The 13,527-nt window shown below is 36.2% G+C and overlaps 1 protein-coding gene across 4 annotated transcripts in view; it reads left to right on the top strand.

Annotated features, from left to right (window-relative positions):
• The window catches only part of PDS5A (PDS5 cohesin associated factor A), a 135,423-nt gene that overhangs the window by 37,986 nt on the left and 83,910 nt on the right, over positions 1 to 13,527 (top strand). For all 4 annotated transcript variants that reach the window (XM_070791321.1, XM_070791323.1, XM_070791322.1 and 1 more), the window contains exons 3-6: positions 6,749 to 6,952; positions 7,995 to 8,081; positions 8,601 to 8,698; positions 12,835 to 12,961. In XM_070791321.1, coding sequence (XP_070647422.1) covers positions 6,749 to 6,952; positions 7,995 to 8,081; positions 8,601 to 8,698; positions 12,835 to 12,961 — 516 coding nt within the window. The remainder of the gene's footprint in view (positions 1 to 6,748; positions 6,953 to 7,994; positions 8,082 to 8,600; positions 8,699 to 12,834; positions 12,962 to 13,527) is intronic.

Raw genomic sequence — 13,527 nt, 5'->3', positions numbered from 1 at the left:
CAAATTTTGATTTTTATCCCACTGGGAACTAATTTTTCTTTTTTTCATAGATTCTAAAGTGGTCTGTCTTTACCATTACTTTTTGGTGTGGAAAATGTTAATTTAATGGTATTTTCTATGTTATAGCTTAGGAGACTGTGAAAACTCCTCATTAATATTTTGAAGGTTCTCTGGATTTTAATAATCAGTTTATTGAATATTTTCTTCATAGTTTTTATACCTAAAGAAAACTATTTAAGTGCAAAAGAAATGTGGAATCAGCTTTTCAGAATAATTTGCCTACCTGAAAAGATGGTCGTGTGCTGATATTTTTCCTTTAAAATATTTCTAACAGTTTGAATATTGTTGATTTGAGGACCACATAGATGTGTTTTGCTTATCCCTCACAATGGTATGAAGTTTTTGGAGTTGCTGAAATTCTCAAGTCAGATGATTTCACTTAACATTTTGTTGTGTCCTGATCAACTGAATGATTTTCTATACTAGGTCTGCATTCTCACCTGACAACAATTAACTGAAGCCAGCTCTTGGTTGGAGCCTGTGTTCTCCCTTTCTCCCCAGTGGTTATTTGCCTTGAGTAATAAAGTAATGTCCCTCCCCTTGAGTTGTGACCTCTGCTATAGGCCTGTGTTTAGAATATATTTACTCAAGAATTCTGAACAAATTTCTAGCCAACCGATGTTATATACTGATTGACCTGGTCTCTATCTAGAACTGATAAAGTTTTTTGCCAGAATGGCCATATGGGTCATATTTTTTAAAATATACATAATATGTATTATCAGAGTAGATGTTAAAAAGGCATTTCATGAATTATAACAAATTTTATTTAAGTATAGTTTGTGTTAATTTCTGCTGTACAGCAAAGTGATTTGGTTATACATACATATATTCCCAGGATGTTGACTATAGCTCCCTGTGCTATACATATAGTAGCACTTACTGTTGATCCATTCTATGCAGTTTGCAAGTTCTAATCCCAAACACCTGACCTTCCCCGCCCCCAAAGCTTCCCAGTATTTATGTGAGGTAGCCTGGGGCACTGATTTTTGGCCCAGATACAGTAGGTTGATATATAAAGCTATTGAAAAGCCAGCTGCTTAGATGCAGTAACTAAGAGACCCCCCCGCCCCACCTGCCCCCCCCCCCTTTGTCTTGTTGCCCCTACCAGGGCTGCTGGGAACCTCAAAGTTGGAACACAGTTGAAATAGTTTTTCTGAAATATCTCCAAACAGCTCAAGTCTTATTGGAAACTTGCAACCCAAACCCTTTAAAAACCAAAGTTCATTTTACCTAATCAAATTGACTCCTTACAATTGTGTAATATTTCAAACACTCATAGAGAATAATACAACAAACATTTTTGTACCTCCTTCTCATCTTTATTGAATCTTAACGGTTTGCTTTGTTGTTTGGTGTTTTAAGTAATTTTTTAAGTTGGAATATAGTTGATTTATAGTGTGTTAGTTTCTGCTGTGTAGCAGAGTGAATTATTTAGATATAAATCCACTGTTTTTTTGATTCTTTTCCTATAATAGATCATTACAAAGTATTGAGTAGAGTTCCCTGTACTACACAGTAGATCCTTATTTATCTGTTTCATGCACAGTAGTGTGTACAGGTCAGTTCCAGTCTCTCCGTTTATCCCTCTTCTCCCCTCTGGTAACCATGACATTGTTTTCTAGATCTGTGACTCTATTTCCCTTTTGTAAACAAATTCTTCTGTACCATTTTTTTAGCTTCCACATATTAAGCCATATTATATGGTATTTGTCTTTCTCTGTCTGACATACTTTACTCACTGTGATTCTCTCTTCAGTTCATCCATGTTGCTGCAAATGGCATTATTTCATTCCTTTTTATGGCTGAGTAATAATTCTGTTGTATATAGGTACCACATTTCTTTGGGGGTTTCTAGGTGGCTCAGGGGTAAAGAGCCCGCCTGCCAAGCAGGAGACACAGGTTTGATCTGTGTGTTGGGAAGATCCCCTGGAGAAGGAAATGGCAATCCACTTCAGTGTTCTTGCCTAGGAAATCCCATTGACAGAGGAGCCTGGTGGGCTATATAGTCCATAGGGTCACAAAGAGCTGGACACCACTGAGCGACTAAGCAAGCACACACCACATTTCTTTCTTTATTCCTTTGTCGATGGGCATTCAGGTTGCTTCCATGTCCTGACTATTGTAAATAGATCTTCAGTAAACATTGGGGTTACATGTATCTTTTCAAATTATGGTTTTCTCCAGGTAATGAATTTGAGTGTTCTTTCCACAAAAAAAAGTTTGCATGCCTACTTTGTGCCAGTCCTATTCTAATCATTAAGGATACAGCTGTTAACAAGACAGTTAAAAATTCTTCTCCTGACAAAAGTTAGGTGAAAGAAATCATTTCTAACACTGCGGAAACATTTTTCTCAGCTATATGTTAATTTGTGTTAAAATCAAGTGGAATAAACACAAATACTTCAAAACATGTCCAAAGAAATAAAGCTCCGGATGAAGTAATAATAGTGTGATAATAAAATTATTATTTTAAAAAGAACTTCTGGTCCTTGGGAATTGCTAGGATTCAGAACCTTCAGAAAGGAATGCAGCACACACACTGTCATAAAATAGAGACAAGTATCACCTGAATGGCTGAACCTAGGAAAAACAGCACAAGTGTGGAGAACTGTAAATCACGATGCCTTACACATCTCTGATTTAAAAGTTTTAAAGTACGATTAGAATACTTTGTACATGTGATTTTATTTCTCTATCAGTAACATCTCTAGATCAAGCTAAAAGTCTCTTAAAATCAGGAAAAGAATAATGCATCCTCCCCACCCCCAATAAACATTTAACATTATTTGTTAAATTTTTTTTAAAAGACAAGTCTTACTTGAGGTTTCATTTGAACTATTCATATGAGTATGTTTTTCCCATATCCTGTGGTAAATGTATTCTTTTCAATTTTTGCTTTTCCTCTTGATATATATTCCAACTTGGAAAAGTTGCAAGAATAGTACAGAGAGCTCCTGTATTCTCCGGATGTTGACAGTTCCCATTTTTACTGCTCCCTTCTTATAAGCACAAAGCTATGTATAACAAAATCACCCAATTCAGTTCTTTGATTCCATCCCTGATGTTTGTATTTAGACTTATAAGAAATAGTGATTTACAGTCATCCTCCTGTGTGGTGTTTTCCATATTAGGTCACTTATACTATACCTGTCTGTATTTTAAGACAGTGTATGTGATACATTGAAATTGTATTGTCATTAGAAAACCACTCAGTGGGATTTATTCTAGTAACAGAATTAGGAGGAAAGTATCACTTCAGTAGACACGGAAAAAAAAATGTATTTGGAAAAAACTGAGCACAATGGGACTTTACTGGTAGTCCAGTGATTGAGAATGCACCTTCCCATGCAGGGACGAGGATGCAATCCCTGTCGGGGAACTAAGATCCTGCGTGCTGGGCATAGGCAAACAAAAAGAAAACAAACCAGAATTTATTCGTGATTAAAAAGTCTTGTCAAAATAGAAATAGAGGTACAGCTTCAATATTTGACAGTGGTTACTCATTAGGTAAGGCTGATTTATTTAAAGAAGCATTTTTGATGGTATGAGGAAATGGTTGTGATTGGATAAATGAAAAAGAAATGACTATATGGTTATTTCCATCTTTATGGAGAAAAAAGACCAGCATAAAATACACAAAAATGTAAATAGTGATTATTTTCTGGAGTTGAGAAATTATGTTATTTTTCCATTACACTTTTTTTGTCTTTTAGAGTGATTCTGAAATGTGCATTTGTTAGTTTTATAACAATAAATAAGACCAGAGTTTATTTTATAATTAAGACTTTTAATCAGAAATATAACTGCTTAAAAATATTTATTATTTTTTCTTTTTATTTCTTTAGTGCTTTCTAGTATGAATTGCAAAACCCATTAAAGTGTGAAACTTAATAGTTTTAAGGAGCCTAAATCAAGGCAGCTTTGATAATAAGTGTGAAAGGAACATAATTGATAATGTTACAAAATATCAAATGATTTGCTTGTGCATATGAACAAGAAGAGATAAGAAAGCCTTCCTCAGCGATCAATGCAAAGAAATAGAGGAAAACAACAGAGTGGGAAAAACTAGAGATCTCTTCAAGAAAATTAGAGATACCAAGGGAACATTATATGCAAAGATGGGCTCGATAAAGGACAGAAATGGTATGGACCTAACAGAAGCAGAAGATACTAAGAAGAGGTGGCAAGAATACACAGAAGAACTATACAAAAAATATCTTCACGACCCAGATAATCACAATGGTGTGATCACTGACCTAGAGCCAGACATCCTGGAATGTGAAGTCAAGTGGGCATTAGAAAGTATCACTACGAACAAAGCTAGTGGAGGTGATGGAATTCCAGTGGAGCTGTTTCAAATCCTGAAAGATGATGCTGTGAAAGTGCTGCACTCAGTATGCCAGCAAATTTGGAAAACTCAGCAGTGGCCACAGGACTGGAAAAGGTCAGTTTTCATTCCAATCCCAAAGAAAGGCAATGCCAAAGAATGCTCAAACTACTGCACAGTTGCACTCATCTCACACGCTAGTAAAGTAATGCTCAAAATTCTCCAAGCTAGGCTTCAGCAATATGTGAACTGTGAACTTCCTGATGTTCAAGCTGATTTTAGAAAAGGCAGAGGAACCAGAGATCAAATTGCCAACATCCGCTGGATCATGGAAAAGGCAAGAGAATTCCAGAAAAAACATCTATTTCTGCTTTATTGACTATGCCAAAGCCTTTGACTGTGTGGATCACCATAAACTGTGGAAAATTCTGAAAGAGATGGGAATACCAGACCACCTGATCTGCCTCTTGAGAAATTTGTATGCAGGTCAGGAAGCAACAGTTAGAACTGGACATGGAACAACAGACTGGTTCCAAATAGGGAAAGGAGTACGTCAGTGGTGTATATTGTCACCCTGCTTGTTTAACTTCTATGCAGAGTACATCATGAGAAATGCTGGACTGGAAGAAACACAAGCTGGAATCAAGGTTGCCGGGAGAAATATCAATAACCTCAGATATGCAGATGACACCACCCTTATGGCAGAAAGTAAAGAGGAGCTAAAAAGCCTCTTGATGAAAGTGAAAGTGGAAAGTGAAAAAGTTGGCTTAAAGCTCAACATTCAGAAAACGAAGATCATGGCATCCGGTCCCATCACTTCATGGAAAATAGTTGTGGAAACAGTGTCAGACTTTATTTTTCTGGGCTCCAAAATCACTGCAGATGGTGACTGCAGCCATGAAATGAAAAGATGTTACTCCTTGGAAGGAAAGTTATGACCAACCTAGATAGCATATTCAAAAGCAGAGACATTTCTTTGCCAACAAAGGTCCATGTAGTCAAGGCTATGATCATGTATGGATGTGAGAGTTAGACTATGACGAAGGCTGAGCACTGAAGAATTGATGCTTTTGAACTGTGGTTGTTGGAGAAGACTCTTGAGAGTCTCTTGGTCTGCAAGGAAATCCAACCAGTCCATTTTGAAGGAGATCAGCCCTGGGATTTCTTTGGAAGGAATGATGCTAAAGCTGAAACTCCAGTACTTTGGCCACCTCATGCGAAGTGTTGACTCATTGGAAAAGACCCTGATGCTGGGAGGGATTGGGGGCAGGAGGAGAAGGGGACGACAGAGGATGAGATGGCTGGATGGCATCACTGACTCGATGGACGTGAGTCTCTGAACTCCGGGAGTTGGTGATGGACAGGGAGGCCTGGAGTGCTGCGATTCATGGGGTCGCAAACAGTCAGACACGACTGAGCGACTGAATTGAACTGAACTGATGAAGCTGCCAGGGCTTCCCAGGTGGCACTAGTTGTAAAGAATCCACCTGCCAATGTAGGAGACAAAAGAGAGTTGGGTTCGTTCTCTGGCTCAGGAAGATCCCCTGGAGGAGGGCATGGCAACCCACTCTTGTATTCTTGCCTAAAGAGTTCCATGGACAGAGGAGCCTGGGGGCTACAGTCCATAGGGTTGCAAAGAGTTGGACTGAAGTGGCTTAGCATGCATGCACATGAAGCTATGAAGTTTTTTTTCCTCTTTGCTGGGTCTTTGTTATGGAGTACAGGCTCCGGGGGCTTCCCTGATGACTCAGAGGGTAAAGAATCTGCCGGCAATGGAGGAGACCCAGGTTCAGTCCCTGAGTCAGAAGATTCCCTGGAGATCAGGGCAACCCACTCCAGTATTCTTGCCTGGAGATTCACATGGACAGAGGAGCCTGGCAGGCTACAGTCCATGGGGTTGCAAAGAGTCAACTATTGAAGGGACTTCGCACGCGCTCACAAGCTCTAGAGTGCATAGGGCTCAGTAGTTGGAGCATATTATCTTAGTTGCCCCACAGCATGTGGGATTTCAGTTTGCTGACGAGGGATTGAACTCAGTCCCCTGCGTTGGAAGGCAAATTCTTGGCTACTGGACAGGTAAGTCCCAAGCCATGAAATTTTTACCTGAGCTAGATATAACTTTAATAATGAGAGTCTTAAGTTCTTCATAAATGTGGTACAAATGCAGATAATGCATCTGTCAGTAATCCAAATGTTGGTACTTACCCATGCTTGTGGTCTTTACTCAAATTCTTAAATGAAGATGTACATAGTAACTGCTGGTTTGTTTTGTGATGGAGATGAGTAAATATATATACTTTTTCACTGGCTTCTAAATATCAAGAGTTGACTATTTTTTTCTTTTATACATTTTTGCAGATGGTAGTAAAGACTTTTATGGATATGGATCAGGACTCAGAAGATGAAAAACAGCAGTATCTCCCACTAGCCTTGCATCTAGCATCTGAATTTTTTCTCAGGAATCCCAATAAAGATGTGCGTCTCCTTGTAGCATGTTGTTTGGCTGACATCTTTCGAATCTATGCCCCAGAAGCTCCATATACTTCCCATGATAAACTTAAGGTAAATACAACCTTTACAAAATTGGTTATCTTTTATAGTTTAGCTTAATACCCTTAGGAACATAGGTTTCATTTTAGTCACCTTGTCATCGTAAGAAGATTATGTCATAAGTTCTAAAAACAAAATAATTATTTATTCAGTTAGTATTCATTGAATATCCATAAAATGACTGGTATATTTATGAGACATTTGAAAGATACAGATCAAAACGGTCCCTGTCTGCTCATATCTGACCTTCAGGATAGCCGATCTTAAAGGCCAGGTGACTGAGTTGAAGGGATGGTGGATGAATGACACTTTTTAAAACAACTATATAACAGAATTCACACATTCAAATGACTATTTTCCTCTGCAGGTTATTTTATATGCAAAGCTACATGCTCATCTTGATGGTTCTGCCTTTGTTTGAAAAGTTTGAGGAGCTCCTCTTTTGAGTTGATCTCTTAAACTGTTTTCATATTATGAATACTTTCAGATAGCCCATAAATCAGTTTATTCCATATTGATACTATTTGGGGTTAAAACTTCTAAAGAAAGCTTATTAAGAAACAGAGCACTGTTGTGAAAAGTACAGTCCCTTGGACCAGTCTATTATTGGTTTTGTTCCACACAACTTTGTAGTCACACATCAAATTCAAAAATAGGTCTTGAAAATTATTATTTACATCTAGGGAATTGTAATGGAAGTACTTCATATCAAAGTACTTTAACTGAAGATAATTACCATGATACAATATAGTCAATAAAGTGGAAGTTCTGTACTAGAAGAAAGGGTAACAAGACATAGAACCTATGATTCTCTCAGAATGAGAAAGCCTAAAGATATGTGGCAGTAATAATCTTTATCTTTGCTTCTAAAGGATGTAATTTTAAATGATTTGCTCTTTTCCAGATATTTTGAGTAATGGACTAGGCTAGTCCCAAGGATAATTTTCTTTTATTGTTGTCTTTAATAGAGAATGTATATATAGACTGTTAGAATATTGTGAAAGTGATAAGTATTTGTGTTTAAATTAATATATTTTATCATTTTTTAAAACAGGACATATTTTTGTTTATTACCAGACAGTTAAAAGGTTTGGAGGATACAAAGAGCCCGCAGTTTAATAGATACTTTTATTTATTAGAGGTAATATTTTTTTTATTTAATAAATACCACTATTTCATGTTGTAGGAAATTCTTTATAGTAACTTTATAATGTAAATGAATCTTTTTGTTTGTTTTATACAAAGCCCACTTAAGAAAATGTCATTTACAATATGTTTTTTCATTCTTCGTATCTTCATATTCCATGGGCAAAACTGTTACATTGAGACTTTATTTTCATGTTTTTATTCTTTTCTAATCCGAAAGGAGATTAAATCAAATTAATTTTCACTGCAGTTAATATTTTGTATGTATATATGTCCTACCAACCTCTGACAGTTTAGTATTTTTCAATAAGAAAAGGTTAATACCAACGGATACGTATCTTTTTAAAGGTCAGAGTACGTGACTGCTGAAACAATTGTAGTTTTATATGTTGGGGTGTTATAAGCTTTAATATAGATTTCTAATTCTAAAAACTAAATTTTATTAATGAGCCTACTTTTGTGTAACTATTCTCTGTGTGTGTGAATAATTTATTTATTTATTTATTTATTTAAGAATTTAGCATGGGTTAAATCGTATAACATCTGCTTTGAATTGGAAGATTGCAATGAAATTTTTATTCAGCTTTTTAGGACTCTCTTCTCAGTGATCAAGTAAGTTATTTTTTAAGCTTTCTGTTTGTCTCTTTTTCTTGTTGTGCATATTGAATTATCATGTACTGTGTATTTACACTAAGATCTTTTAGGTAAAAGGAAATGTTTTCCTTAGAAGACTTAACATAAAGAGGAAAATAATTATGTTGTCTGAAAACTCTGTCTTTATACTGACATTTTAAGTTATGGTATCAAATGTATGTTGTTGTTTAGTCACTGAGTCATGTCTGATTCTTTGCGACCCCGTGGACTATAGCCCACCAGATTTCAATCCAGTGCTTTATCTTGGTGTGTGTGTGTGATTTTAGTCCAGTACTTCGTGTGTGTGTGTGTGTGTGTGTGTGGTTTCATTCTAGTGCTTCATCCTGGTGTGTGTGTATGTGTGAGATTTCAGTCTAGTGGGTGGGTGTGTGTGTGTGTGAGATTTCAATCCAGTGGTCTGTGTGTGTGTGTGTGTGTGTGTGTGTGTGTGTGTTTTAGTAAACCAAGCATTGTTATGAGATGTGTTCTATAGCATTACATTATATACAAGCAATATATCTCAAATATATTTTAAATTTTCTAATAGCCACATTAAGAAAGGTAACATGAAACAAATGAAATTTATTTAAATAATTTATTTCAACATGTGGTTCTATCCAGACTTGAGTAGGGCAGTAGCCAAATGGCTATTGCATAGCGACTTCGGTATTGAATAGCACATTTCTGAAGTTTTCTGTAGGTTTCTAATGAATACTATTACGTATTTTTCTTTTCCTTAGTTAGAATGGTAGGAAGAGAATATAACTTGGGATAAAGTGGACCAACCTAGTCTAGTGATAGAAGCTTATGAAAAGATTGCATGAGAAAAAACTTTCTTTGACAACTAACTGAAGGTCCTTAAGTGAATGATAGACTGTATAAACTATACCTTTGTGTTGGTTAGCTTTTGCTTCATAACAAAGCAACCCACAACTTGATAGTTTAAAACATACTCCATTTTATTTAGCTCATGATTCGGCTTGGTAGTTCTTTTTGTCAGGGCTGGACTTGCTCCTGTATTTGCAGTCAGTTAGCAGAACATCTGGCAACTGGCTGATGTACTAGGACAGCTGGGTCACATGTCACTCTGTCATCATCCAGCAGGCTAATCCAGGTCTCTTCATAGGCTGACTCGGTTTCAGAAATTGCAAGAAGGGCACACCCCACCACAGAAGCACTTTTTAAAACCTCGGCACACTTCATGTTTACTTTTAATTCATTGGCCGAGCAAGGCACGTAGGCAAACCCAGATTCAAAGGTTGGTTAGATAGACTCCTATTTTGTTGGGAGGAGTAGCATTTTAAAGACATGTGCATACAGAGATGAGAATAGTTTGTGGCCATTGTTTGCTTTCTGCCACATATGTGCAACTTTTTTTTTTTTAATGTTAAAATTACCAACAAAATGAAAAAGAAACTCCTGAGTTGTTATCCTGCCCATTTTATTACCTTGACTGTCCACTTGCTGCTGCTGCTGCTGCTAAGTCGCTACAGTCATGTCCGACTCTGTGCGACCCCACACACGGCAGCCCACCAGGCTCTGCCGTCCCTGGGATTCTCCAGGCAAGAACACTGGAGTGGGTTGCCATTTCCTTCTCCAGACTGTCCACTTAAGTCCACTTACTACTGTGCAGTTATACTTTTTTCTTCTATTACTTTTACATACACATACTTTCTTTGATCCTTTTAATAGTTTTCTTTTCTGAATCTAAAGATCTAAATTTATTCTTGACCTAATTCTTTAATTGAAAAAAATCACAGTGAGGTAAATCAGTAAAATAAGACTTGCCTTTTGAAAGAGGAATTTATTGATTTGTATTTATTGACACATTTACCATATATCTGGTGTTCTTCATTCCTTTGTATATATGCAGGTTTCCATCTTGCATTATTTTACTTTAGTCTGAAAGACTTCCTTTAACATTTCCTATAGTTCAAGTCTACTGCTAATAGAATTCTTTCAGTTTTTCTGTGTCTGAAAAAACCCTTATTCCACCTTCGTTTTTGAAAGTTATATTCATGGTATGAATATTATGTTAATAATACTTTCCTCTCTTCTTTTCTGTCTCAGTACTTTTAAAGATGTTCCTCTATCTTTTTCTGGCTTACACTTTTTAAAATGATAAGTTTTTGTCATTTAAAATCTTTATTTCTCTGTTAATAATGTATCTTCTTTTTCTTTACCCACTTAAGATTTTCTCTGTATTGCTGCTTTTAAGCAATTCAATTATGATGTCTCACAGTGGAGTTTTCTTCCTGTTTTCTGTGCTTGGAGCTCACAGAGCTGCTTGGATATGTGGGTTTATGCTTCTGATTACTAGATGCCTTGTGAGTTGTAAGATTTTCCACTGTAGTTGAAACACACACGTTGTATGACCTGTGTGAATTCCAGGGATTATTCCTTCTACTCCTTTCAAGTGGTTCCTTCCCCAAACTCAAGAGATTTCTTTCCCAGCTTATGCTAATCACTAAGCACCTGAAGACTCAGGGGTAGTCTCTGTGAGCTTGCTCTCTTGAGTAGTTCTTTTCCCTCTGGTATTCTGCCCTGCAAACTGTAGTCTCTCCAGACCCAGATAAACCATTAGGCTCTGCTAGGATCTTCTCTTCCTGTACTGAAGCCTGGAAACTTTTATAGGTAGAAAAAGTAAGCTTCCCTTCTTTCAGCAGCATGTGTATAGGGTCTGATATGTTTTCATATATTTTGTTCATTTTTTTTTAAATTGTTTCAGGTAGAAGAGTAAATCCTGTTATTGAATCTTGGCTGAAACTAATGGAAATAATTTTTAAGTCTGTTTCATTTCTCTTTCCTTCACTCCTTTCCTAGTCACAAATGATATGGATCTGAGACCTAAATACTCTCTTCATTTTTTTGTATCAAGCTGAGTATCTCTGTTCTTCACTGCCTACCTCCCCCCCCCCCCCCACACACACATACACACACACACACACTCCTATATAGTTGATTTTTGCACAGTCTTGGCCTTTAGTAAGCAAGATATTTGAGAGAGAGTATTTTTCTAAAAGTTGTAGAAAACTGTGAATCTAACAATAGGACAGTTTTTCACTAACTTTAAAAATTTTGATCTTTGATTTTACCACTAGGTGCCCAACAAGTGTATTATATATTATTTCAAGCTTATTTTTTAAATATTACAGATAAGAGATACATAAATGATAATAAAATTTAGATTAGTCTTAATTTAAACTTCCCTTTGTCTGTAGTAGTACAACTAAGTTATACCATTCTCTTGATTTGTCTTTGCATATATATTCTGATAAATGTGAAAACGAACAGGTCAAGTCTTTAGTTAAGATGCAGTCAGAGAGGTAGAAGCCTAGATGTTCTCTTGACTTAACAACAATTTTGTGGCCAGTCTTTTTGGGTAAGTTTATATCAGCACTAGACTTATTAATTGAGAAGTCCTGCCCTTGACTCTGCACTAGCTAAGGAAGCAGGACTGAAACTGATTCTGGCTTTATACCTTGTTGATTTTTCATTTGTTTGTTTGAAATTGTTTGAGAGACAGCAGGATGACTTTTTCAGAATCTTAAGTCATGAGTTCTGGTAGCATTTTACATGAGACTTTGGATTTTCAGTATTGTTGAACTAAAACTTCTAGTGGCAAAGATATGCAAGTGTTTACATAGGTCTTTTTTGTGTTTATAGTTCTGTCGTTTGGGGGGAATTATTAAAATCAAAAAGGATGAAAAGCTATCTACATTCTTTATCTTGTACATTTTTTGTTTCCTTAAAATTTTATCGTTTTTTAAAATACAGGGGCATGTAAGCAAAGACTTCTTTAAGGCTGACATTTTTGTTTCATTGAATTTAACCCATTCTTTGAATTCTAGGTGTATGGGGCTTAATTAAATTTTTGTATGTGTGAAATAGTTTACAGTGATTCCTTAGCTGTTTTAGCAATAATCACGAGAGGAGCAAGTAAATATGGAACAGCCAAAATTTCTTTGCCATTATTGGTGTGGTTTGCTCAAGTGAAAAATCCTTTACATTTGAGATAGTTACTTTAAACTGGGAAGTTTAATTTTCTTTGGTTAAAAAAAAAAAAAATTTTTTTCTTTGGTAAGCCTAATTTGTTTTTTCTTTTTTTTTTAAAGCAATAGCCACAATAAGAAGGTACAAATGCACATGTTAGACTTGATGAGTTCTATCATCATGGAAGGTGATGGAGTTACTCAAGAATTATTGGACTCCATTCTTATTAACCTCATTCCTGCACATAAGGTCTGTATAGTATGAAGATATTAAAGGTTAATATTTAATGGTAGTACTACACATATGAAAACTTGTTTTTCACCATTTGCAATCCCATGTAATTATTCCCACTGTCACTCTCCAGTCCCAAGTAAATTAAAGTAACACACATAAGTCTTATAGCTTGTTGTCTTTAAAAGACATATTTTCACTTGGTCAACTGCTGCCTCTTCTCTGGAAAATTAAAAATGTTCCAGATTGACCACTCATATCTAGTATAGGAATTGCAAGGGATTGAAGTACTGTCTTGGTTTGGTTCTTTGTTTTAGAAAAGAAAATGTATTTACTACTTTCTAATAGATACCATGAAATTAAAAGATGCTTACTCCTTGGAAGATAAGTTATGACCAACCTAGATAGCTTATTGAAAAGCAGAGACATTACTTTGCCAACAAAGGTCCATCTAGTCAAGGCTATGGTTTTTCCATTGGTCATGTATGGATGTGAGAGTTGGACTGTGAAGAAAGCTGAGTGCTGAAAAATTGATGCTTTTGAACTGTGGTGCTGGAGAAGACTTTTGCGAGTCCCTTGGACTG

The sequence above is a fragment of the Bos indicus genome, chromosome 6 (assembly GCF_029378745.1).
Source record: "Bos indicus isolate NIAB-ARS_2022 breed Sahiwal x Tharparkar chromosome 6, NIAB-ARS_B.indTharparkar_mat_pri_1.0, whole genome shotgun sequence".
NCBI classification, from domain to species: Eukaryota; Metazoa; Chordata; class Mammalia; order Artiodactyla; family Bovidae; genus Bos; species Bos indicus.
The sequence above is the reverse complement of the archived record's forward strand: the minus strand, read 5'-3'. Positions and strand labels throughout refer to the sequence as shown.